At 42.2% G+C, this 26,746-nt stretch overlaps 1 protein-coding gene across 6 annotated transcripts; it reads right to left on the bottom strand.

Moving 5' to 3' along the window:
- Window positions 1–573: 573 nt before the first annotated feature.
- Window positions 574–26,350, bottom strand: LOC134338042 (palmitoyl-protein thioesterase 1-like). 6 transcript variants are annotated; one of them, XM_063033560.1, is made up of 10 exons: window positions 26,327–26,350; window positions 21,411–21,531; window positions 20,735–20,841; window positions 19,415–19,542; window positions 19,144–19,214; window positions 16,826–16,928; window positions 14,295–14,385; window positions 10,709–10,807; window positions 6,720–6,791; window positions 574–5,892 (listed from the first exon to the last, which is right to left on the bottom strand). In XM_063033560.1, exons 1-10 carry the CDS (start codon window positions 26,333–26,335, stop codon window positions 5,770–5,772), a joined length of 924 nt encoding a protein of 307 aa, XP_062889630.1. In that variant the 5' UTR covers window positions 26,336–26,350; the 3' UTR covers window positions 574–5,769. The 6 variants fall into 6 exon arrangements, with proteins under 6 accessions (XP_062889630.1, XP_062889631.1, XP_062889632.1 ...); XM_063033561.1 differs by lacking the exon at window positions 14,295–14,385 and adding an exon at window positions 11,383–11,455; XM_063033562.1 differs by lacking the exon at window positions 6,720–6,791.
- Between the last annotated feature and the right edge of the window lie 396 nt (window positions 26,351–26,746).

Below are 26,746 nucleotides of genomic sequence, written 5' to 3'. Positions count from 1 at the left end.
CCCCCTCTCCACCCATCTAATGAACCCAAAGGAACGGCAGAGACTGATACAGTTTGCTACCAGCAGCGTCGCAGGAGTTGCCAGTCAGCACTGAAATCAATGTAGGACTGCCTTAGGGACGGCAGCTCAGGACCTTTCCCTCAGGATTTACTCCTGAAGCCTTCCCCATGAGCTGGTATAGCTGCAAGGCAGTGGACGTTTGAGATCAGAGTTTTCCTTCTCCTAGATGAGCTGCCAACCCCAGCTGGCAAGCCCCATCTGCCTGAAACGACTGATTTTAAGGCACCAGTAACCTGCCTTTGCCCCTTCTCCTGGCAGTAGAAACGGTTCCGCCGAGCTTAGTAGCTAAGCCGCACGTGAAGGCCAGGAGCTGGACTTGGTTGTCAGAGACTATTTGAGGTGCACACCTTTGAGAGAATTTAATAGGTAGTGGGAGCTTGTGTCCAAGGAACCGATTGTTTCTCCAGCTGTCCTTCAAACTGCATTTAACACGCTTTATTACTTCCCTATCAGAGACACTCCTTTATACACGGGTATCAGAAATAAAAGCACATTATCTAAAGTTGGAAAATTTAATATCAAGTGCAGCCAGCCATCAATATGCCCAGACAATAAATGGAGTGGTGTTCTTCAAATTTACATTCTATTCCATTGAGAACATTTACAAGGAATGCTGAAACAAGATAGCAGCATCGACCATCAAGGGTCCTCACCATCCAGGCTATGCTCTCATCTCACTGCTGCCATCAGGGAGGAAGTACAGGAGGATTAGGGTCTGACAGTACAGTCATTATCCTTCAACCATTGGGCTCCTAAAATAGCATGGACTACCTCACTCACCCAAGTACTGAACATTGACTTGCTTTCAACTACTCTACAACCCAAGATCTCAGAATTATTTATTTATTGTATTTGCATAGTTAGTCTTTCGCACATTGCTCGTCAGTCTTTGTGCATAGCTTTTCATTGATTCTATTGTATTTTGTTCTTCAGTGAATGCCTGCAAGAAAACGGATCTCAGGATGGTCTGGTAACATATCTATACTTTGATAATAAATTTATCTTGAACTATTCATCCCTCTCTCATCTCTCTGAAAACTTATTTCCCTCTTTCCCACTTGTGACAAAGGGTCTCAAACCTTAAACATTTACTGTTTCTCATTCCACAGTTATTACTTGACCTGTTGAATGTTTCCAAAAATGTGTTCATATTACAAAAAATGTATTTTATTGTCATTTAACTATATACACATGTACCATCAAACAAGACAATGTTTCTCTAAACCAGGTATAAAGCATTGTAGTGTACGTTACACACAATAACTTATAAAAGTAAGGATGAAATCTACAGAAAGTGCATAAATAATGCTGGGACTGGAACAGATTAACCAGTGACACTTTGAATGCGATGTGACAGGGAGTTCAGAAGCCTAATGGACTGAGGGAAGAAACTGTTTCCCATCCTGACCGTTCTTGTTTTTATTCATCAGTCTCCCGCGTGAAGGAAAAGGTCAAAGGGGATGCTGGATGGCTGGGTGGGATCCTTGATAATACTAAGTACATGGCGCTCCTGATAAATGTCCCTGATGGATGGTAGGGAGACCCCGACGAAACTCTCTGCCTTTGTAGTGAGTTCCAGTCCGATGCTCGGCTGCTCCCATACCAGATGGAGATGCAACTTATCAGGACACACTCAATGCTGTTCCTGTAAAATTAAATTAGGATGGGGGAGCCTCGTTTTCCTCAATCTGCTGAGGAAGTGGAGAAGCTGGTGTGCCTTCTTGTTCAGGGAGGCGTTATTAAGGGACCAGGTGAAGTCATGTGTGTAAAAGCTGTAAAATAAAACCTACAGAAGCCACGGAAGCAAGCTACTCAGAAGGGCCGTGATGAAAAGCCACTTTGAAACCCATTAAAGCAGCGCCCGTGATGTGCAATTCCCGCAACTCTGAACTATTTCTGGATTTGACTGAGGAACATCTTTTCAGCAAGATGGTTTAGTATCCTGTACCCAATTGAAAAAGTGGCAAAAAAAATGTTAACCCAGTGTGAATGGGAGAATCCTCACCCAGATATGAACCAGTCATGGTTGACCAGGGAAGCCACCTGCAGAGGAAGGCCAGTTGGATAGCAACTGTTGGTTCAGGGCCTAAACTTAAGGCATTTGTGGATACTCCTCTTTTCATAAAATGGTTAAAATGTGTTGGGGGGGGGGCATGTTCTCATGTCAGCTTTGGTTTCTTTCCCAAAGTTAACTTTGTACCTTAATCCGGTCTTTGCTGCCAAAAGATTCCTTCTTCTCCAGCCATTGATCTTTCCCACCCACCTGGTTTCATCCATCACCTTCCAGTTAGCCTTCTTCCTCCTCCCACCCCCACATCTTTTTATTCAGGCACTTTCCCTCTTCCAACTCAGTCCTGCCGAACAGTCTCAGCCTGAAATGTCAGCTGTTTAATCTGTTCTGCAGATGCTGCCTGGCCTGCTGAGTTCCTCCAGCATTTTGTGTGTGTTGCTTTAGGCTTCCAGCATCTGCAGATTTTCTCTCATTTAAAGTTTATTTATATCTAATCATGCATTTGTGGCAGACCTACCACCAACACCTCCATTTGATGACTTTGTGACGTCCAACGTTCCTTGAGGAACAGTCTAACACACAAGGAGGGGCGGCCATTTGGAGCGGAGACAGGGAGGAATTTTTTTGGCCGGTGGGGGGGGGGGGGTGGTAGACTTGTGGAATTAGTTGCCACGGGTTACTGTGGAGGACAGGCCATCGGGTGTATCTGGGACAAAGGTTGATAGATTCTTGATTGGTCAGGGCGGGGAGAAGGCGATTGAGGGGGAAAATGATGGAATGGCGGACCACTCATTGGGCCAAGAGGCCTAATTCTGCTCCCACCTCTTATAGACTCCATTTTCTGAAGTCACTTGGTAAGTCTACTCTATACTCTATCAATCCCTCACATCTTTACTACAATATGGCACCCAGACAAGAAACAATATTCCGGGTGAAACTTTCCAACTATATCCCCACTCCATGTGTTCTTGTATCCCCCTTTACATTTCATCTTCTCATTCCTGCTTCGAGAATGCAACATTTCACACTCCCCAGCACTAAAAGGTGCATTTTTTTCCCCCCATTTCTCGGTCCCACCACTCCTCTTGCAACCTTTTAGATTCGGAGGTAGTGAAAATGTGAATAATACCGACAAAACTCCACGTTGTGTTACAAAAAAAAAACACACAAAAGCAGACGAGTTTCAAAATGAAAGTGGAACTTTATTACCACAATTTTTTTTAAAATTTAATAGGGAAAATTGACATATGTGTGATATGCAAAATTAATAATTTTGGAGCACAAATTCTGCAGATGCTGGAAATCCACAGCAAAATGGAATGGAGGAACTCAGGCCAGGCAGCATCTATGGAAATTAATAAACAGTCAGCATTTCAGCCCAAGACCCTTCATCAGGACTGGAAAGGAAGGGGAGAAGATGAGCGACTGACTGAGTGTTAGGATAGCCAGCTGGTGGGAATGGGAAAGGTAAAGGGCTGGAGAGGAAGGAATCTGATAAGAGAGGAGAGTAGACCATAGGAGAAAGGATCATTCTGAAAATAGCAAGTTTAACAATGAGCCAAGGCAATATCAGAATTTCAGAAATTACTTATCATTCCACAACTTAACTGAGGAAATTGTGTCTATTTTAAGCAATTTTTAATGTATTTTAATTCAAAGTGCATAATACTTATAACCATATAACAATTACAGCACGGAAACAGGCCATCTCAGCCCTTCTAGTCCATGCCGAACTCTTACTCTCATCTAGTCCCACCAACCTGCACTCAGCCCATAACCCTCCGTTCCTTTCCTGTCCATACAGCTGACGAATTTAACTTTAAACGACAATATCAAACCTGCCTCAACCACTTCTGCTGGAAGCTCGTTCCACACAGCTACCACTCTCTGAGTAAAGAAGTTCCCCCTCACGTTACCCATAAACTTTTGCCCTTTAACTCTCAACTCATGTCCTCTTGTTTGAATCTCCCCCACTCTCAATGGAAAAAGCCTATCCCCGTCAACTCTATCAATCCCCCTCATAATTTTAAATACCTCTATCAAGTCTCCCCTCAACCTTCTACGCTCCAAAGAATAAGGACCCAACTTGTTCAACCTTTCTCTGTAACTTAGGTGATGAAACCCAGGCAACATTCTCATAAATCTCCTCTGCACTCTCTCTATTTTGTTGATATCTTTCCTATAATTCAGTGACCAAAACTGTACACAATACTCCAAATTTGGCCTCACCAATGCCTTGTACAATTTCAACATTACATCCCAACTCCTATACTCAATGCTCTGATTTATAAAGGGCAGCATACCAAAAGCTTTCTTCACCACCCTATCCACATGAGATTCCACCTTCAGGGAACAATGCACCATTATTCCTAGATCCCTCTGTTCTACTGCATTCTTCAATGCCCTACCATTTACCATGTATGTCCTATTTTGATTAGTCCTATCAAAATGTAGCACCTCACATTTATCAGCATTAAACTCCATCTGCCATCTTTCAGCCCACTCTTCTAACTGGCCTAAATATCTCTGCAAGCTTTGAAAACCTACTTCATTATCCACAACTCCACCTATCTTAGTATCATCTGCAAACATTATAACATTCCAGTTGAGAAACTTGCATTTGACACAAATAATGACTGGCAATTTACAGCAAATGTGAATGTAACACACTGCCACTTAAAGGAAGTAAAATTCCAGATAACCCCCAGCACTAGAGGCCCAGTAGCTGATCTTCACACACACACAAATTGACCAAGCTTCATAGCCCAGCATGCTGGGTAACCACGACACTACTTAAATGAGCTTTGACATGGCTTGAGACTAAGACACAGGAGCAGAATTAAGCCATTTGGCTCATCGAGTCTATTCTGTCATTCCACCATTCTCCTGCCTTCCCCCTGAAACCTTTGAGATGCTTACTAAGATCCGGTTGATCTTCACTTTAAATATACTCAAAGACTTGGTCTCCACAGCTGCCAGAAGGGGCGATTTGAGTATCTCAGAAACTGCTAATCTCCTGACATTTTCACACACCATCTCTACAGTTTACAGAGATCGGTGTGAAAAACAACAAAACCTCCAGTGAGTGGCAGCTTTGTGGCCAAAAATGAATTGTTCATGAGAGAGGTCAGAGGAGAATGGGCAGACTGGATCAGGCTGACAGGAAGGTGACCAACTCAAGTAACCAGGCGTTACAACAGTGGCGTGCAGAAAACACCTCTGAATGCACAACGCATGGAATTGTGAAACGGACAGGCTCAGGCTGCAACAGCAGAAGGCAACACCGGGTTCTACTCCTGTACCTAATAAAGTGGCCACTGAGTGCAGATCTCCACAACTCTCGATTTATCCCGAAAAGCTTTTAAAAATATTAATACTCAAGTCATTGCTGAATTGCAATTAGTTAATTCAGTGTTTTCAAAATGCTAAGAAAAGCAGAACATTTCATGACAAAATATGTTGTGTGCTAATGGTTAAATCCCTAAACAGGCTAGCCCTCCCTGAAGTGCACCAATTTACTGACACAGGAGTGAGGAGGAACCACCCCAGAAAGGTACAGCCTCCAGTGAGCGGTCACTGGCGCCAGTTACGTTTGAACTCAATTATATTTGAAGTGAATTAGTTCCTATTGCAAGTAAAAACTAGATGCACTGATTGAGGATGAATCAGTCAGGCAAACCGTTAGTGCAAAAACAGGATCAGTTTAGGTAAGGAACAATATTGGTGTTGAACCATTCCTGTGAGAATTGAAGATGGTCCCCATCCACACTTAGAAATTCTAGTTTGTTCAGTTTATCCATCGCCTTCAACCCCAATCGATCCTGGAAAGAAAAGGAAGATTTTCACCAAACTTTCTAATTCAGCTTCTGGTTTTGGGAGCTCCAGGTCGCTATTCCTATCAGCAAAGATATTCTGCACAAGCCGCATTGCTATAAGGCAGGCTCCCTGACCACTGCCGCATTGCCTCAGTCAACGTGGCACAGATTAACAACTGGATCTGGCCACTATCTGTCTGTTGGAACTCGTCTGAAGTATTTTTGTAGTTGAAGGTAGTTGAAACAAAGGTTGCAGAAAAGCAACACACGCACACACAAAAAATGTTGAAGGAATTCAGCAGGTCAGGCAGCATTTATGGAGGGGAATAACAGGTTGACTTGCTCTCATGGCTTCACCTGACCCTAATCGAGGGGGGCTAAGCAGGAACTATACCTTGCTGAAGGGTGACCTGCAGGCTAGCGGAGGAAAGGAGCATCTCACACCTCCTTTGGTAGAGACAGATCTCCACCCTACTGCAGCTCTAAGGGCATTAATTTGCAGCTTTAGCAGCAAACCATGTCATGGCAATAAACATGGTGGAATATCTGCCTATTTGCTAGAAGTGGGAAATTAATAATAGTTTTTTAAAGTTATTATTTATTTATTGAAACACAGCACAGAATAATCCCTTCTGGCCCTTTTGAGCCACACTGCCCAGCAACCCCCTGATTTTAATCTTCATCTAATCACGGGACAATTTACAATGACCAATTAACCTTCCAACCGGTACGTCTTTGGACTGTGGGAGGAAACCAGAGCACCCGGAGGAAACCCACACGGCCACGGGGAGAACGTACAAACTCCTTTCAGACAGCAGTGGGATAAATCTTACCTCTTTATAAAGAATACTCTCTTGCAATGTGTACGTGTCTTTGGCCTGGCCAGCTTTATAGAAACCAAACCACTGGAACAAAATTCAACAGAGGGATAAATATAGTTTTTATAAATGGAAGCTCTGCATAGCTTGTGATGTGGCTCGAATTTTAAATCCATGATTTTAAAATTGATGAGTCTTATTCTGAGAATTGACAACTTCTAAGAGGCTAGTGGACAGAAGAATTAGGCACCATTATTCAATACAATCACAGCTGATCCTCCATCTCAATGCCACATTCCAGCTTTCTGCCCTTCTCTCTCCAAGCCATGTGTCTAGAAATGCATTCATCTCAAAATTAATTCAACAACTTGGCCGCTATGGGTTGTAGAAATTCACCAGAGGAAGAAATTTCATCCCAGCCAAGGGAAACATCCTTTCTGTAACCAGCCTCTTAAACCCAGTCAGAATTTTATACATTTCAATGAAATCCCCTATCAATCTTCTAAACTTGAGTTAACACTAGCTAAGTTCACCCAGTCTTTCATCTTGAGAGCCCAAGAATCAGCTTGTTGAACTTCCATTTCACCACTTCAATGGGGAGTATAAGCAGACCGAAACTGCACAAAACTCAGGGGAGAGCTCACCATGGCTTCGTTTATTGGTCAGACAACCTCCTGCAGTGAAGACCAACCTTTTGTCCTGACTGCTTGGTGCACCTGCACATTTGCTTTCAGTAAGCGTACAACCATATCCCTTTTTACACCAACATTTCCTCATCTACAGCCTTTTAAATAACATTGTACCTTCCTGGTTTTTGCTGTCTGAGTGAATACCTTCACGTGTCCATATTATACTGTAACTGCTATGTAACAGCCCACTCACTTGTCCAAATTGCCTTGAAACTTATTTACAACATCTCCATAACTCAACCCAATCATTTTTATATCATCAAGAAACTTAGAGATATTTCATACACAGTTTCCTCATCCAAATCATTGATATGAATTGTGTACAGTCTGGGGCCTGGCACTGATCCCTGTGGTACCCCATCTGCCATCCCAAATACAGAGCTATTTACTCTCTCTCCATGTCCTGTTAACCTATCAATATATTCCTCCCTATCCCAAGTGTCAGTTTTACATAGCAACACACACACACAAAAATGCTGTAGGGACTCAGGTCAGGCAGCAGCTTTGGAAATGAATAAGCAGTTGACGTTTTGAGCGGAGACTCCTCTTTAGGACTGGAACCAAAGGGGGAAGATGCCAGAATAAAAGGGTGGGAGAGGGGAAGGAAGGTAGCGTGAAGATGATAGGTAAAGCCAGGTGAGTAGGAAAGATAAAGGGCTAGAGAGGAAGGAATCTGATAGGAGAGTGGACCATAGGAGAAAGGAAAGGCAGAGAGACACCAGGGGGGAGGTGGTGGGCAGGTGAGAAAAGGTAAGAGGCCAGAGTGCGGAATAGAAGGAAAAAGAGGAAGGGAATCTTTTTTTAAAACCGGGAAGAAAAATCGATATTCATGCCATCAGATTGGAGGCTACCCAGATGGAATACACGATGGCACAAGAGACGGCCAAGGACCGTCATGTTGGAATGGGAATTAAAATGTTTGGCCACCGGGAAGTTCCACTTTTGGCAGATAATAGTTTTACAAATTAACTTCTTATCTGGGACTTTAGCAAATGACTTTTTTAAAGTCCAAATACTCCACATGCACTGACTCTGTCTCATCTATTCTGCCAGTTACATCCTCAAAAAAACCTTTAGTTTTGTCAACCACTATTTCCCTTTCAGAATCTATGATGATATTTTCTAAGTATCCTGTTGCAGTCTATAGTTTTGTTCTCTGTTGTTGACCCATTTAATGCTAACAGACGAAAAGAAGAAATTATTTTTTTACTCAAACAGGGAAAGGGGGTGAAGGGTAATTGGACTGGCTTTATTTCTTACATCCTTCACATACTTGAGGAGTAAAAATCTTTGTTACATCTCCATCTAAATGTGCCATGTGCAATCATAGTAATTTATTTTTTATTATTTTTTTATTGCAACACCAATAAATTATTCAATACAACCAGTTGCCAATTACATTTTGACTGTTTAACCCAGCCACCCCCCAACCTTCATCTCCATCCCCCCCACCCCTCTCTACCCCCATCCCTCTCCCCTCCACCAATCAACTGAATAGTAGTACATACACAGACAAAGCATTCCTAATTTAACAAAAGATCTTTTCAGTTAGATATCAAATTTGTCCACATTAAGATTGTGTTTGGTCGTGCATCATTTACTCTCACTGATGAAAGTTCCAGGTAAGAAATGTCCAAAAAGCTCTGAAGCCAGTGAGTATTTGAAATATCATGGGGAGGTTTCCAACGCTGGACTACAATCTTCTTAGCTGCAGTCAGGCCTGCCAGCCAGATTTTGTGTGTTTTTTCCGTCAGGGAAAGGTGGGAGTCATCACTTAGAAGATGTACAGCGGGGTCCATTGGTAATTGTACCCCCGTTAGTTCTGTAAGAGTACTGATAACCTTCCCCCACAAAACCAAAAACCCCTGGACATTCCCATACAACATGTATAAAAGAGCCAATGGCTCCATGGGGGCAAAATGAGCAATAAGGGTCAGGAACCAGTCCCATTTGATGTCTAATTCTCGGTGTTAAATATGCTCTATGACAAAATTTCAAGTGTATATACCGATGATTTGGGTTTTTCGAAGCACCAGCAGCATTATCCCAAATTGCACCCCAGTCTAAGTCTTGTCCCAATTCAGATATGTCCCTATCCCAGGCTTTCATTCCCGATGTGGGCATATAATTCTGGGAGTTTAATTTATCATAGATAGTGAGTTATAAAGATTTATAATAATTAGAACAGTCAATGTAATATAGAATACACTCAAATCAGCGCGAGTTAATCAGTTTGATAGCCTGGTGGAAGAAGCTGTCCCGGAGTCTGTTGGTCCTGGCTTTTATGCTGCGGTACCGTTTCCCAGATGGTAGCAGCTGGAATAGATTGTGGTTGGGGTGACTTAGTCCCCAATGATCCTACGGTGCGTTTTAAACATCTGTCTTTGTAAATGTCCTGAATCATGGGAAGTTCACAACGACAGATGCGCTGGGCTGTCTGCACCACTCTCTGCACTGTCCTGCGATTAAGGGAAGTACAGTTCCCATACCAGCAGCGATGCAGCCAGTCAGGATGCTCTCAATTGTACCCCTGTAGAAAGTTCTGAGAATTTGGGGGCCCACACCAAACTTCCTCAACTGTCTGAGGTGAAAGAGGCGCTGTTGTGCCTTTTTCAGCGCACAGCTGGTATGTACAGACCACGTGAGGTCCTCGATGATGTGGATGCTGAGGAACTTGAAGCTGTTTACCCTCTCAACCCCAGATCCATTGATGTCAATAGGGGTCAGCCTGTCTCCATTCCTCTTGTAATCCACAACCAGCTCCTTTGTTTTTGTGACATTGAGGGAGAGGTTATTTTCTTAACACCACTGTGTCAGAGAGATGACTTCTTCCCTGTAGGCCACCTTGTTATTGTCGTCGGCAAATTTAATTAGATTAGAGCTGTGGGTGGTGACAAAGTCATGGGTATACAGGGATTAAAGGAGGGGACTCAGTACGCAGCCCTGAGGGGCTCCTGTATTGTGAGTCAGAGGGTTGGAGGTGAGGGAGCCCACTCTTACAACCTACTGGCCATCTGACAGGAAGCCCAGGATCCAGCTGCACAAGGCAGGGTCAAGGCCGAGGTCTCTGAGCATCTTGTCAAGCCTGGATAGAACTATGGTGTTGAATGATGAACTGTAGTCCAAGAACAGCATTCTCATATAAGCATCCTTCTTCTCCAAATGTGTAATATAGTAAATATTAATGTCATTGTAAATAAAAATATATATTTATATAATATTGTCCTGATAATCACCAAAACTTTAAGTTACTGGAACCATTTTCATCGCAAAAATTACAGTAAATTTTTCAGAATCAAAACTTTGCGTCCTCACCTCGGAATCAATAGGGTCAACCACAGAATCCTTCAAGAATTTTATCATTACAAACTTCTTCAACTTCATCAGATTTTCTTTATAGCTTTCATTGATGCCCTGCAAAGCAAGTAGTTGGTTTATAAACTCTGCAGATGCTGGAAATCAGCGGGAAAAATTGCGGGAGGATCTCAGCAAGTCAAGCAGTAACACCTTTTGGGCCGAGACCATTTATCAGAACTAGAAGGGAAGGGGACAGACGCCAGAAAAAGATGGGGGAAGGGGTGGCTGTAGGACAAGATGGTAGGTGATTGGTGAGACCAGGTGAGGGGGAAGGTGGGTGGGTGGGTGAGGGGGTGGTTAAGTAAGACGCTGGGAGGGGATAGGAGGAAGAGGTAAGGGCGAAAGAAGCAGGAATCTAACGAAGAGCAGTGGACTACGGAAGAAAGGGAAGCAGGGGAACCGGAGGGTAATGGGTAGGCGAGGAGAAGAGACAGACATGTCAGAATGGAAATGAGAATTCAAACTGAAACGAAAGCCACCAGGAAATTCTACCTTTTATGAGAGACGGAGCAAAGGTGCTTGCTGAACCAATTCCTAAGCAGCGCCAGGTCTCACCAATGCAGAGGAGGCTGCATCAGGAGCACCGGATGCAGTAAGTGACCCCGATAGACTCACAGGCGGAACGTCCTTACCTGGAAGGACTGTTTGCAGCCCTGAATGGTGGTGAGGGAGGTGGTGTAGCGGCAGGTGTAGCACATGTCATACCTGCAGGGTTAAATGCCAGGAGGGTGATCAGTGGGGAAGAGATGAATGGAGACGGGAGTCATCTTCTCCTCACCTGTCCATCACCTCCCTCTGGTTCCCCTCCTCCTTCCCTTTCTTCCGTGGTCCAATGTCCTCTAATAGATTCCTCCCACTCACCCCCCCCAAAAAAACTCATCAATCTTCCCCTTCACCTGATCTCACCTATTGCCTACAGAACTGTGCAAAGTCATTATATGTATATCTATACAAAAATGAGGCAGAGACTTTTGCACAGTACTGTATTAGGTCTTTCCAGTTAACAAATAACATTTAATATGACTGAGCTAATAAAAGCTAAGTACTCATGTTTCTGTTTCCCAATCACCTTCCTATTTTAACCAACAGACAGTATTGTGCAAAAGTATTAGGCACCCTAGCTATATCAGAATCAGGTTTAACATCACTGGCATACATTGTGAAATGTGTTAATATTGTGGTAGCAGTACAATGCAATAGATGATACTACAGAAAATGTACTCTATACACACACACACACACACACACACACACACACACACACACACACACACGTGTGTGCGTGTATGTAAAACATCAGAAGGGGGCTTCTGATAGAGGATCGTTTTCTTCAGACTGACCGTTAACCCGAAAGCCCTTGCAGCCTTGGCGAACTGAGTGACCGCAGCCTGTAGCACGACCTGTGCGTGTGTGTGACATGCATTTCTGGCTCCGTGTTTCCTTTCAATTGAGTTACAAAACATAACAGTGGTGACAAGGTAGTTTTAAAACAAATCCAAGACGACTACCTACCTGTTGAGGCACAGCGAGATGTTTGAGTCAACGTTGATTCAAGTTAAACAAACAAAGCAGACAGATTCATGGGTTCCTTTACAGTGAGTGCTGGGTGATTATAATAATTTTTTAAAAAGCAGAAATAGCTTGCTACATCAGAAAGATAGATATGTTTGATTGCACAAAAGGTAACAGCCTTCTGTATACTGAACGGATTGAACAGTATTTTGAAACAAATGAAATAACCAGTGAAAAGCAATTGCCAGTTTTGCTGAGTGCACTGGGGTTAAAACCATACAGTTTGCTTTGAAGTTTGACTGCTCTAACCAAACCAGCCAAAACGAGCTTTGCTGATATCCTCAAAGTAATGCAGGAACATTTAAAACCAAAACTATTGTGGATTGTAGAATGCCTTGGGTTTCATAAGCAGAATCAAAAGGAAGGGGATTCCATTTCAGCATACGTGGCTGAATTGAAGAGATTGTCTGAGCATTGCCAGTTCAATGATGGTCTTAATGATGCACTGAGAGATCGTTCAGTTTGTGGAATCTGACAAGAAAACTTTCAAGAGTGACTGAAGCACAACTTACATTTGAAAGAGCAGTTGACATCGCTGTATCAATGGAAATAGTCCACAGATACAATTGAGTTGCAGTCAGGAATGAAAGGGAGTGTGAACAAAATTGCAACGTCTAAACAGAAACTAGCCTGGCCGAACAAATTGTGTTACATCTGTGATGGGCTCACGTACACAAGACCAATGCAAAATTTAAAGGTGAAACTAACAGGAAATACAACAAAGTAGGACAGACAAAAATATCATGTTGGACAGACAAAAGTAAATGGATTTCACAGGAAAAAGAGGATAAAATGTCAAGTTGCAGTTTCAAAAAGAGCGCCAATCTGCATGCTGTTGGTGAAAAATCTGATAATGATGAGTGACAAAGGACTGAGTAGCCTTGAGATCTAAATTGTGAAAACTAACAAAAGACAACCAATATAGTTTACACCAGAAATGAATGGCAAATTAATTAAAATCATCTAGGTGAGGTCAAAATGAAAGTGTTGGCTAGAGGTTTTGTCGGGTGGCCTGGGATAGATCAACAGATTTAGCAGCTTGACGTGCACGGTTCAGGATGCCAACATGTTCAAAGGAAAGGTGTCCAGAGCTGTCAGAACCACTTCCTGCAGCCCCAGAGAATACACTTACAAGCACCACGGAGGAGGCCCCAGAACCTGAGACTCTTTCACGACCACAAGTCTCTCCTGCAGAGTGACTTACCCCCAGTCAGGAAAGACAGTATCCCACAAGAGAAACCACAGTGATTAAGTCTTTAGGCCTGAATGGGACAATTTAAAATTTACTATGTTGTAGATGTGTACATAGTAGTTACATATACATACACATATATAAATTGAAGTATAATACATTACCTATTTGAGCTGAGTTGCATTCTATATTGAGCTGGAGTTTATAGTTAAGCAGGATGGAGTGCTATTTAAAATTTCAGTAGTATTTGAGTAATTTTGTAAATACATTTTGGTTAAGCATTCTTGTTCATTTAACTAATTAATTACGGGTTATATGTAAAAGTACATGAATCGCATACGTCATCATGCCACCACGTCATACGTACTTTCACTTAAAGTAAAAACGAAGCCGCGCATTCCTGCCTCTGCGTCTTAATTAGCTTATGTTTAGGAGTCACACACACACACACACACACACACACACACACACACACACACACACACACACAGAGTGCAGGAGAAGCACAGTCAAAGTTGTCAATGTAATGAAGAAAGAGTTAGAGAGTGGTGCCAGAGAAGGTTTGGAACAGGAACTACTTCACATAGGCCACAGAGAGGAAGATTGCCCCGTCTGAAGGGGAAACAAAGTTCAGCCTTTAATTCATAGGAAGTGAGAGGAGTCAAAGGAGAAGTTTCTCAAAGCATGAACAAGTTCAGCTAGGCAGATGAGAGTAGTTGGTGGTGAGTAGGGGAATTTTCCAACACAAAGCAGAACAATTAAATAACATTGATTACATACCCTTTCTTGATTAATGTCTGCCAAGAAAACACTTTTGTTTCTGTAAAGCTCTTCATTCAAGGGATCATGCCAGTACTCTGCCTGCACCAAACTAGTAGGAAAGCAATTTAAAGATGCAAGAAAGATTGCAAATTAAAGGCATTAATTAGCAGTTTTGTACAATTACACGACTATTTTCACATATACCATCCTGTTACAATGTCATGTGGATAAGGTGAAATCACATGGTCAGCCCTGTGAAAATTATTGATTTTGTGCAGAATAAATGAATTCACATCAGACGCTCTACGATTTCCTACAAGCTACACACAATCTTGACTTGCAAATACAGTGGATTCCAGTTCATTCAGCTATTGGTTAATTGGGGCAGCCGCTTATTTGGGACAACTGTTAAGTACAAAAACTAATCGAGAAAAATTGCCAGGATTCCTTTTGTTTATTTGGGACACTATGCTGCTTAATTGGGACAAGAGACAGTTGCTAAATAGTTTCTTAGCTACCGTCAATGGTGTGCATTTGTGTAGCCATTAGGCATGGCACTATGCTTAGAGTGAGCAGTTTTAAAATTGCGTCAAATACGTATGCTTGCGTTCAAAACGCAGTGATTTTTATCACTGATAGATGGCTAGAATGAGCAGCAAGACTATTCAGAATTGTTTTGCTCACTGCGATTTCAAGCAGTCAGGCTTGCAGATGCCAGAAATGGCAAGAAGTGAAAATAAAATGATTTCACTACTTCCAAGTTAGGAACTACTAAGAATTTGAAGGTACAGACAATCAACTTTAATGTTACAACAAAAATGAAAATTTGGAGAATGCAGTCATCGAAGGCATGATATGAAGGCAGTCTATTATCTGCATTAGGTGTCTGTGCTGATTTTGTTTGTTTACAGTCAATCAAAAGAACACAAGTGTACACTGAGTGAATTCGTCCATTGATAACTACTTGGAACTAATAGAGTTTTATAGTACTGTAGTAGTATTGGCAGGGTTTTAATTTGTTCTGTATTTCATTTAAATAATAATTTGTTACTCAGTTAAACAGTAGTGTGTGTATATATATACTGTGCACATACATCTACTGATGCTTCTGGACACATCTTCAGTGATGTTCCTGGAATCATCGGGTGTTTCGGGTCTTTCAACATCATACAACCTCCTCCAGGTGACCCAGCCGGGGCTGATCAGACCCCAGCTTGTGTCCAGATGGCTAGCTACTTATGACTCCATGGCTCCCCTCTTTTGAGCCACAGCCATCTTGAGGCCCTCTCTGCCGCATCGGTGGTACTGCGGATGGCTCTCCTCTTCCTCTCTCCCTCGATGCCCAAAATGCTGAAGGCTCTAACTAAGGAACGGGATGCGAATCCCCTATGACCAACCTCCACTGGGAGACCTTCCTATCAACCCCTCCCTTCACCGTTGCCTCCAGAATTTGGTTAATATCTTCATCAAACTGCTTCTACAGTGAAGGCACGTTAGCTGCGGGCCATTTGATCCGCCTCCTGTTAGACTTCATGTTAGAGGGATTAGTTTGCAACACTTGGAGGTTCCGGGCAGTATGGGGTGACTCCGGGCCTGGCCCCTCCTTCATCTCACCAGGTTGGACACCTGCGCGTTGTGCTGCTCCTGCTCCCGCCAAACACTTCATCCTCGCTTGGTGGATCTTCAAGTCGCGATTGTTCTTCTTGCAGATATGTACACACACATGCATACATACACACACACACCTTTCTAACTATTTCCATGAATTTTCAGCTAATTGGTCCAGCTACCTAACTGGGCCAAAATGTACTGGTCCTCATTCACTACTCTGTTTAGATTTGAAAGTAAACAGGAGATGTTCAAAAATTGGCTAAAGTGAACTCAAGTCCTCGCATGACCCTGTGGAAAAAGATTCCCTCCATTCAATTACCAGGATATTTTGTAACACCCCTCAAAAATAAAACAAAGCAACTCAAAATAGAATCCAATATTCCACTCATACTACAGAGTTCATCTAAAGACCAAAAAATTACAATATCTTGAAATATTAAATTTAAGAATTCATCCTAAGTCCCTGTTTTACATCATAAAAAGTGGCAGATTACAAGTTATGATTCAAGGAGTTAATTTTCAATTTGATTATTATAAAACTTCAACATCTTCACATAAATAATACCATTTATGCCATGAAATCCAATACTTTTTGAGCTTTCATTTAGTTTCATGATGATTCTGAACTTCCACAATCTTCCATTTCACCTTTCTCCATCTTCTGCTATAATTTCTACATTATTGACTCAGAGTTCTATCTGGCAGATACAGTTTCCTTTGGTCTTACTCCACATTCTACCTCAGCTATCTTCTCGTGCGGCTACACTTCCCAATGTAACAGAAAAGGCCCATTCCAGCAGGGGAACCTGCAGCAAACTACCGCCAAATGCACACAAGATATCCTTACGATTGTTTCTTGGCCCAGTTTGTACTTATTCCACGAATTATCTCATTGGTACAAGGTGGAAGTTTCTTAAAATCTCAACGTTAGTACTTACTGGTTTTGAATTAAGCTTCTATAAGCACCATAGTTCAACAGTTTCCTTATCCAGTCACAGATGTCAGAACTCTCTCCAGGACAGTGGGGGACACCATACACTCCTAGAGAGGGTGTCAGCAGACAGGTGCAAAACACAGAAGGAGAGTTTAATCTGAGTGGAAGATTTGAATCATTTGCCTTGTCAATAAAAATCCTTGATACAATGTGAAATCTGCAGGCACAAGCTGTTGGTACATTCAGTGTGGCTCGCTTATCAGTTCTCCCATTTGGCTCCAGGTCCATTCTAAATTACTTAGCTTGATTGAATGGTTGAAGCAACACACACAAAAGTTGCTGGTGAATGCAGCAGGCCAGGCAGCATCTCCAGGAAGAGGTACAGTCGGCGTTTTGGGCCGAGGCCCTTCATCAGGACTAACTGAAAGAAGAGATAGTAAGAGATTTGAAAGTGGGAGGGGAGCCCTCCCCCTCTTCTTTCTAGCTCTTACTATCTCTTCTTTCAGTTAGTCCTGACGAAGGGTCTCGGCCCGAAACGTCGACTGTACCTCTTCCTGGAGATGCTGCCTGGCCTGCTGCGTTCACCAGCAACTTTGATGTGTGTTCTTGAAACTCCAGCATCTGCAGATTTTGTCGTGTTTGAATGGTTGAAACTGGGTAACTGACAGCATTTAAAACTGTCTAGATGAGCACCTGAATCACTTAGAAGCATAGAAGCTTACAGCACATTACAGGTCCTTCTGCCCACAATGTTGTGCCAACCACGTAACCTACTCTAGAAGCTGCCTAGAATTTCCCTATCACGTAGCCCTCTATTTTTCTAAGCTCCATGTACCCATCTAAGAGTCTCTTAAAAGACCCTATTATATCCATCTCCACCACCATCGCTGGCAGTGCATTCCACACACCCACTACTTGGTTATGGAACTTTATGGACAAAGTGCAGAGTGATGGGATTAAGATGGAAGGGTTCCCACTGATTTGCAAGCGTAAGTGGGACTGAGTGCACTGTTTACCATGCAGTGCGCATCTATTACTCTATGATAGATAAATATTGAGTTTCATTTTAAATATTTTACAGTCTTGCAAGACATGGCAACCATAGAGAGATACGATAAATGGAAATGGGAGCATGCTTGCTTAGATCACTGGAGCCTGTGATTTGCAGTTTGGAGATCGTTTGGGTGATCCAGTGCTTTGCTATCTCTGAGAGGATTTTGGGAGGCAGAGGCAGCGAGCATGAAGACCGCGGGACGGGGCGCGAGGCAAAGTTCGACTCCATTTTGCCGATTAAAGCGACGAGGGACATTTAAACATTGAGGCGTATGCAGAAGGTGAGCAGCGGCTGCCTCTCTTTTGATCTCTAGTGGGATCGCTCTGCTACCGGAGAGGCGAGACCACCTTCCGATCGCCGGTGGGATCGCTCTACTACCGGAGAGAGGAGAGAGGATCACTCTGCTGCCGGAGGGGGAAGCCTGTGTGGCCTGCCACTGTGCCCCAAGAACATTACCCAGGTTTGGATATAGGTATGGTCTTTCTCTGCCCCCCAAGTCTCATAGTGTTCTTATATTCTGTGTTTTTCGCCCGATCTTCCTCATTTTTTGGTGTGCAGGGGAGGGGGATTTAGGGGTTGATGGTCCCGTTCTGTTTTTTATGTTCGTATTTACCAAAAAAAAATGTGTGGGGGAGGGGGTTTTGGGGGGTGGGTTGAAGGTCCTGTTCTGTTTTTTTTTTGTTCATTTTTGCCAATTTTTTTCGTGCGGGGAGGGGGAGTTGGGGGTTGACGATTGTGTTGCCAGTCTTTTCTTTCTTGGTTTTGTGGCTATCTGGTGAAGAAGAATTTCAGAGTTGTACACTTTGATAATAAATAAACGCCGTTTCGGTGCAGCCACTAAAATCATAACTGAGGCAAATTTAGTCCATCCAGCTTCATGGAGGATTGCTTTCCCCAGTTTATCGCTGGATGATTTATCAGAATTGGACACTTCTCAACATCTTTTAGTCACACCAAAGCAGCTTTGTTTCTCTGCTTCCTATTTCCAATCTTTGCAGAATAATAATGAAAAATTTAGCTTCAACTGAAATATGATAAGGGTTTGGGAAGCAGGACGAGGTTGCCCTTGTAGAATGAAGGAAATCCGTGTAATTACAGCCAGCAGCTGCATGATTCACTGTATTTCAGACATGACCTTTGAAACAAACACCTGCCACACTTAATCACGCAAGTTTCATTACATAACAGTACAAAGGTTTTTTTGCTTTTAATAGTTAATATATTTCAACAGATCAGCTCTTAAAAGAGAACAGACAAGTAAATATTACCTTGATGCGGACTTCCAAATGTGATTAGATTAATCATAGCAGGAGAAGGACACCTCTGTGCTACAGCTCTTCTGTAACGGATATAGAATCATCCATTAGTAAGATATTTTTGCCAAGTAAGCAGTCAGATCATAAAGTGCCCTTTATCTGAATACATTTTTTTAAATGTGTCTTTTACTGGCTGTGAAATACTTTGGGATGACCTTAGGACATGAAAGTTCTCTAAGAATGAGATTTTCCCCAATATTGTAGCCCTACTGGTCACACTTACATAAATTGTCCTCCTTGAGAAAAGCCCATCGCATTGTATCCATTCTGCAGCTTCTTGTCCTTGGATAATATATTACACACCAACTCTACTTGGTCATTTAGATTCATGAAGTAACCGTTCTTAATGTCCTAAAAAGAAAATGTCCGAATTCACAAGAACTTTGAGGGATTGTATAATTAATCATTTTAAAAGTCTACATGGATTTTAGTACAGCACTTGTCAAAGTCCATTATCATGGGCTGATCCAGTAAGTATGGGATTGACGGTGACTTGGCAGTTTGGACTTAGGATTGGTTTGGCTACCGTAGACAGAAGGTAGAGGTACAAGGGTATTATTCTAGCTGGAGGTCTATGACCAGTGATGTTCTGCAGCAATCGGTGCTGGGACCCCTGTTGTTTGTGATGTGTAGAACTTGGATGAAAACGTAGATGCGTGGGTTAGTAAGTTTCCGGATGACACAAAGATTGGTGGAGTTGTGGCACAGCGTGGAGGGGATGTCAAAGAACAGACCATAGACTACTTACTGATATGGGCAGAAAAATGACAGATGGGGTTTAATCTGGGAAGGGGTGAGGTGCTGCACTTTTGATAGATCAAATGCAAAAGTATACAGTTAATGTCAGGACACCGTACAACAAGATCTTTGGGTCCAAGTCCACAGCTCCCTAAAAGTGGCCACACAAATAGATGGGGTGGTGAAGGAGGCATATTACATGCTGGCCTTCATTGATCAGGGCATCATGTCTAAGATTAAGGAAGTCATGTTGTACCTACGGTACTGTGCAAAAATTTGATATATATGCCCAAGACTTTTGCACAGTACTGTGTTTGTCAACGTGAAGTGAAGAGAAAGTTTGTAAATCTGGCAGGAGCAACGGACGCTGGCAATGGTGAGGGTGGAGCGCCGCGGGAGGGGTGTGGCACAGACGGCAGAGAGGAAGCGCCAGGGTGTGGCATGGGTGCAGACGCACCCAGCCCTGAGACACCAAGCAAGGTAATTTGATTCCAATCAATTGATTTATTAAATATATATACACCCAAGACTTTTGCACAGTACTGTATAAAAAATATTAGTTAGGCTGCACTTGGAGCCATTCATCTGTTCTTCAAATGGATCCTCAGGGAACTTCAATAGATTAGTCAAACATGATTTCATTTTCATAAATCCGTGTTGACTCCGCTCACTATCATTTTTCTTGGAAAACTTTTTGTTTTAAGCAACTGAAAGGAGCAGCTGCTCAACCATTTAAAAAAATAACTACATTTAAAAGTTTGAATCAATTGTAATCGCTGACAATTGATTCTCATTACAGACAAACCTCCTCAACAGTGCTTCCAATTTCCAAAGGCAAGACATAAATTCCTGGAATTGCTTCTTTCACCAGTCTAATGAAGTGCAAGGTGAGACCTTTACAACAGCTGTCACCTAAAAATGAATGAAGTGTACAAGATCAGAGCAAGATAGATATTGCCAAAATGTTATGACAATCTTGATGACACCTGTAGTATAATTGTTTCATAAAATTGAACAATTGTTTTAAGTTATATTTTACTAGCTACAGTCAGAATATAAAAATCAAGAGTAACACACTAATTGTTAAATATCATTTGCATATAGTTCCAAATTACAACATATTTTGCATGATTTTAATTAAGAAATACTTGTGTTAATTTTCCCTCTCACACCTCAAACAAAGTTCACTTCCACTTTTTTCCCCGCGGTCTCAAAGCTTGAATGTTGTTCAGTGGGATTCGAACTTCTATCCCAGGACATTTAAAGTATGGGTTTCGTTTTACGAGACTTTAAAAGCATGCGTTAATGTTTCTAATAAAAATAAAACAGTAATTAGACTATCGTACAGCAAAGAATTTCTAAAGCACTGAATCGTTCCGGTTTAATGTGTGAAGTATTCCGAATTCACGATTTGCGAGTTGCACATTACAGAATCAGCCATATGACAATATGTTTGACTTTTTAAATCTCCCTCTTCTCACCCATGCCGTGCCAAATGACCACAGGTGGCGACTGCGTGCTGTTCCGGACAGCTTTCCGCGATGATGCCCCCAAGACGAGACAGAAGAACAGGAGGCAGCAACTCACTCCCTGCGCAGCCATCTTGGGAGAAAAGAAGAGCACATGATCCAAATCACGTGATCGCTCCTGCTCAGTTCAATGGTTTCAGTGGTACAGCTAAATATTTTGATTTAACTAGGGAACATTGGCGGGATAAACAATTTCATCTACTAATATCCTCATTATCAGCTCTTCAAGAGCAGTAGTTAAGTGATGAAATATGCTGGGGCACTGTGAAAAGCAAGTAAAAGGTATGACCATAGCCAAGGTCGTGCCAGATGGACTGTTGGGACCTGAACACATCTTTGATGGAAAGAATAGTAAAATTGATTGTTTTACAATAAAAAAGATGAAAACTTAAAGTTGCTGATCGAAAGGGTCTGACTGACCTACAATAAGAGATACAGAAAGTTAGTATTTCAGGTATAAAAAAGAAATGTTTTTTAAAAATATCTATTTCAAGGGAGTTAGAGTACAAAGAGTAAAAACGTTTTCTTTAATTTATAACCATATGCAGTATTTGCTTAAAAGACATTTGTTAACTTTCTGTATCTCTTATGTAAGGACAATCAGATCTTTCTGAACAGCAACTTTTAACAGTTTTCATCTTTTTATATTGTAAAATAAGCAATTTTACTGATCAGTTTTTTTTTATCCACGCTGCAAACGGACTCCCTGGAGCCAAATAGGCAGCAGCAGAGGGAGTGGGGAGCCATAACCTATCAGTCGGCAAGTCAGGGTAGGGTGGGGTGGGGTGGGGTGGGGGGGGGGTCAACGGTAGTGGTTCGTGTAGCGCCAGCGGTAACATCAGGGTTCAGTTCCCGCTGCTGTCTGCTGGAGTTTGTCTGTTCCCTCCGTGACTTCAAGGGTTCCCCCACCCCCCACGTTCCCAAAAGATGCACAAATTAGGGTCAGTAAATTGTGGGCATTCTGCGTTGGCGCTGGAAGCGTGAAGACAATTGTGAGCTGCCCCCAGCACAATTCTCGATGCAAACGCCGTCTATGTACATGTGACAAATCAAGCAAATCTTTAACAATGTGGGATTACCTTTGTCTGGGATACTTTGAGGGTTGTATAATTAGACTGGTGAAATACTGAAGATAACAGGAGTGGGGCAACTGGAATTAGACTGGGTGAAATATTAAGGAAACGAACTTTGAGTAAGAATGAGATGAGACTGGGGGGATATGGAAAGTACATGGATTAGATGGAGCAGAATTGAAATTAAACTAAGGGAAATGAGAAATGGAGTATTATAGTATGTCTGCCAAAGCTGTTGGATTTCTCATTTTTCTTAGTTTAATTTCACCATAGTTTTCCCCTAGGTGAGAGATAATCTACAGTCCCTACCTACAGTGCTCCAGTCCCAATCTGCAAGATAATTTTTCAGCAGAAGGCGCAGGCAACTCATAGTGTCAGCAGCCCCACAGAATCAGAATCAGAATCCGGTCTATTTTCACCGACATGTGATGTGAAATTTGTTAACTTAACAGCAGCAGTTCACTGCAATACATAATCTAGCAGAGAGAGAAAAAAATAATAAATAAAATAAAGCATAATAATAAATAAACAAGTAAATCAATTACATATATTGAATAGATTTTAAAAGCTGTGCAAAAACAGAAATACTGTATATTTTAAAAAGTGAGGTAGTGTCCAAAGCTTCAATGTCCATTTAGGAATTGGATGGCAGAGGGGAAGAAGCTGTTCCTGAATCGCTGAGTGTGTGCCTTCAGGCTTCTGTATCTCCTACCCAATGGTAACAGTCAGAAAAGGGCATGACCTGGGTGCTGGAGGTCTTTAATAATGGACGCTGCCTTTCTGAGACACTGCTCCTGAGATATCAGCAAAGCATGGGACCTAGAGGGGGAAGCAAAGGGAGAGCGTGGCAGGAAACGAAGGGATGGAGACCACGGGATGCATTATCTATCGAACTGAGGTGGAAACAGCTTACCGAAGCCAACTGTCCTACTTTGAGACGGGTAACAGTGAGCAAACAGATATGGTCGAACAATTACCTCAAACTTCAGCTCTCGGTCACTAAGCTATCTGGGGAAATCAGCCAACTCATAGGTGTTATCTGAGGTTACCTCAACACAGAAAATGCCGAGGGGATCGCAGCAGGTCAGGCAGCATCATTGGAGGGAAGGAGATATTTAATGCTTCAGACTCAGGCCATCTGGCCACAACATGAGTCACTGCGTGGCTGAGTGGCTTCACTCTGTCTGCCGTGGCCTTGTGGACCTCCTGATTGCCAGCCATTCCCATTCCCACACCAGGATATCTGTCTTTGGCTTCCTCTGCCGCCAAGTTGAGGCTAGATGAAAACTGGAGGAACAGCAGCTCTGGGCTGCCTACAACTTCTGAATTCTCCAACTTTCAGTAAAGCTAGATGAGCTGAGATCTCCACGTCCCCCATTGATGCTGCTTGACACACACAGTTCCTCCAGCATTTTGTGTGTTACTCCAAATTCCAGAGCCTACAGTCTCTTAGATCTCCAGAAGGTTACTGTAGATGGCCAGCTTGGCCATTTCAGGCAGTAAAGAAGAGAAACTTCCTTGACAGAGGTAAACTAACTACTGACTCTTAGATTGCAAAAAAAAAACAATAAAAGTAGCTCAATAATGGAGTTTTGGAGAACTACAAGATGATTGCCTCAGGTATTGGAGTGTTAAGTGTGATTTGGTGGAGCAGGTCAAATTCACTCTTCCATCACAAGATGTATCAGCATGATCACAATCTGAGTCCCTCTCCCCTCTCACCTCGGCAAAGAGAATGGTCATTATCCAAATGAACTCCAGTGGAGTTAATGGCCAGTACTGGAATTCCTCTTGAGTAACATGCCATCTAGGAATGACATAAAATGAGTGAAATGGGCATCGCTCTCCCCTGTCCCTGCACGTCCGCATGGTGTAGCCACAGTCGGCTGATTTGATGATTTCTCCAGTTGCTAATGTGATTTACAGACTGAACACTGCAAACTCTGCTGTAGATGATTCCTAACAATCACAGATGCTCTTAGCAACTTATGATATTATTTGGGAGATTTCCAGTCAAACTCCAGTGCTTGGATTGCTGTTTTTATGACCTTGATAACTTATGCTATAACTTTATAGTTCTTCTTACCTTGACGGCCCCTAGATCAATTAGAATCACTTCTGCCAATAACAACCTATTCTTCTTAACCAATTTGGGCTATTTCTCAGTTGTCTGTGTGAAACTTTATTCGCAAAGTTCTGCTTCCTTTATTGTTTGTCCCAACACTTTTGCATTTCCTAACCTTTTTTTCAGGGTTAGTAGTTTGGGGGACCTTATATCAAATGACTTTTGAAAATCTAATAAATATGCACATTATGTCACCAGAAATTTTATGGTCCCTTTTGAAGTCCATGTTAACTTTTCATCAAATTTTGTTTCTAGACATTTTTCTGTTCTTAGTTTCCTTAGTGATTCCATTATATCTCCACCACTGATGTTAAGCTGAATACTAAGCTAAGCTACCTACCCTGGACTTGAAAGACTTCCCTGGACCTGTTCTACCTACTTCTTGAATACAGGTATTGGGATAGCTATTTGCTAGTCTTTTGGAATAATCCTAACAGATTATTAAATGTATATAGTAATGTGTCTGCCAATCTCTTCTGCAGGTTCTTTCTGAATGGGTGGGTGCAGTCCATCTAAGCCCAGGTTATAGGAGCCATGTATTCTGTGTTTATTACGGTGACTAGTCACATTAGTGGGGGCGTGGTAAAAACGAAGGGAATAAGTTTCGTATTCTTGCTTATTTCGTGGCAATTTGTAGCTTGGTGACCGCTGAGATAATGCTCAATAATGCTTAATTGTGTGTTTGCTAATTGCTAATAAGGGATCGAAATCAGGAATTCGACTCTTTGTATCAATCATTGGAGCTGTGGGCATATCACACAAGTATAACAACCCGTATAGTTGCAAGCAGGTGGCAATTGTCCTGTATGATTTTGGTTCAATCATTTGAACTGCTACACCAGGGAATTATCCTTTTTGAGCTTAACGAGTTTATTTAATATAGCTCTTTTTGCTTTCTAATGGATTAATCTGTTCTGGCAATAAGCCATTTAATATCCACCTGTTCCAATTCCCTAATAAGTGCTGAAGCAACATTTATATTGTCTATCATTACCTGACCCTTGATACCCATCCAATTCTATCTTAACCTTTTCCTTCTATTGATATATGTAAAACAGTATTTTGCTTTAATTTCCTTGGTAACAATTTCATAGTTGTCATTGCCTTCCAAATGATTTTCACTTCTTTCCTAACCACCTTCTGTTTTCACTTGTCATGCATGTTCCCAGCTGCTGATGGACTTAAAATGCACATATTTCTTTGTATATACTTGTTCGCTTATGGCTTTATTCATCATTGAAGTGTCTTGATATTTATTTTGTTTTAGCTATATATATCAAAGGTTCATTTATTATCAAAGTATGCAACTCTGAAATTCTTCTTCTCCAGATAGCCACGAAACCAAGGCAGCACAATCATCAATCCCCAAATCCCTCCTCCCCGCAGAAAAAAAGTGAACAAATACGGAACAGGAACATCAACCCCTCACACAAAAAAACCGGGAATGATTGGGCAAAAAACACAGAATATAAAAAACTATAAGACTGAAAAAAAAGGACTATGGTCTGTATCCAAAACGCAGAAAACTTGGGTAACATTCTCCAGACACAGCAGCTGGCCTTTCCCTCTCCAGTAGCAGAGCGATCCCATCAGCGATCAAAAGTCAGTCTCCCCTCTCCAGTAGCAGAGTGATCCCACCAACGATCAAAAGGCAGGCAGCCATCACTCACCTTCTGCATTCACCTCGATGATTCAATCTTTGTCGCTTTAATTGGCAAATAATGGAAGCTTTAATTGGTGAAGTGGAGTTGAACATCAGCTCGCACTCTGTCCTGCAGCCTTCTCGCTACGAGGTTCCCACACACTGCCTCTGCCTCCCAGAACCTTCTCGGAGACTGCAGAGTGCTAAAACACCCAAATGATCTCCGAACAGCAAATCACAGGCTCCAACACTTCCAGAATCACACTCAAGGTGAAAAATAAATGTAAAAGACATAAAAGAAGTAAAATATATGGTTTCATGATCTATCCAGAAGATGTTGACCGCTGCAAGCCATGATAGCCTTCCTCACTGTCCACTACACCTCCCACTTTGGTGTCATCCACAGATATACTGATCCAGTTAACCACATTATCAACCCCTGTGGCAC

The sequence above is a fragment of the Mobula hypostoma genome, chromosome 26 (genome assembly GCF_963921235.1).
Source record: "Mobula hypostoma chromosome 26, sMobHyp1.1, whole genome shotgun sequence".
Taxonomy (NCBI): domain Eukaryota; kingdom Metazoa; phylum Chordata; class Chondrichthyes; order Myliobatiformes; family Myliobatidae; genus Mobula; species Mobula hypostoma.
This window is presented reverse-complemented; position numbering and strand designations above follow the sequence as displayed.

Excerpts from the sequence above, each read along its gene's own strand:
- LOC134338042 (XM_063033560.1), bottom strand. Across the intron at positions 20,842-21,410 it reads GGTCATTTGGCACGGCATGG|GTGACAGCTGTTGTAAAGGT; the intron begins GTGAGAAGAGGG and ends ATTCATTTTTAG. Across the intron at positions 10,808-14,294 it reads CAGACATTAATCAAGAAAGG|GGCATCAATGAAAGCTATAA; the intron begins GTATGTAATCAA and ends CTTGCTTTGCAG.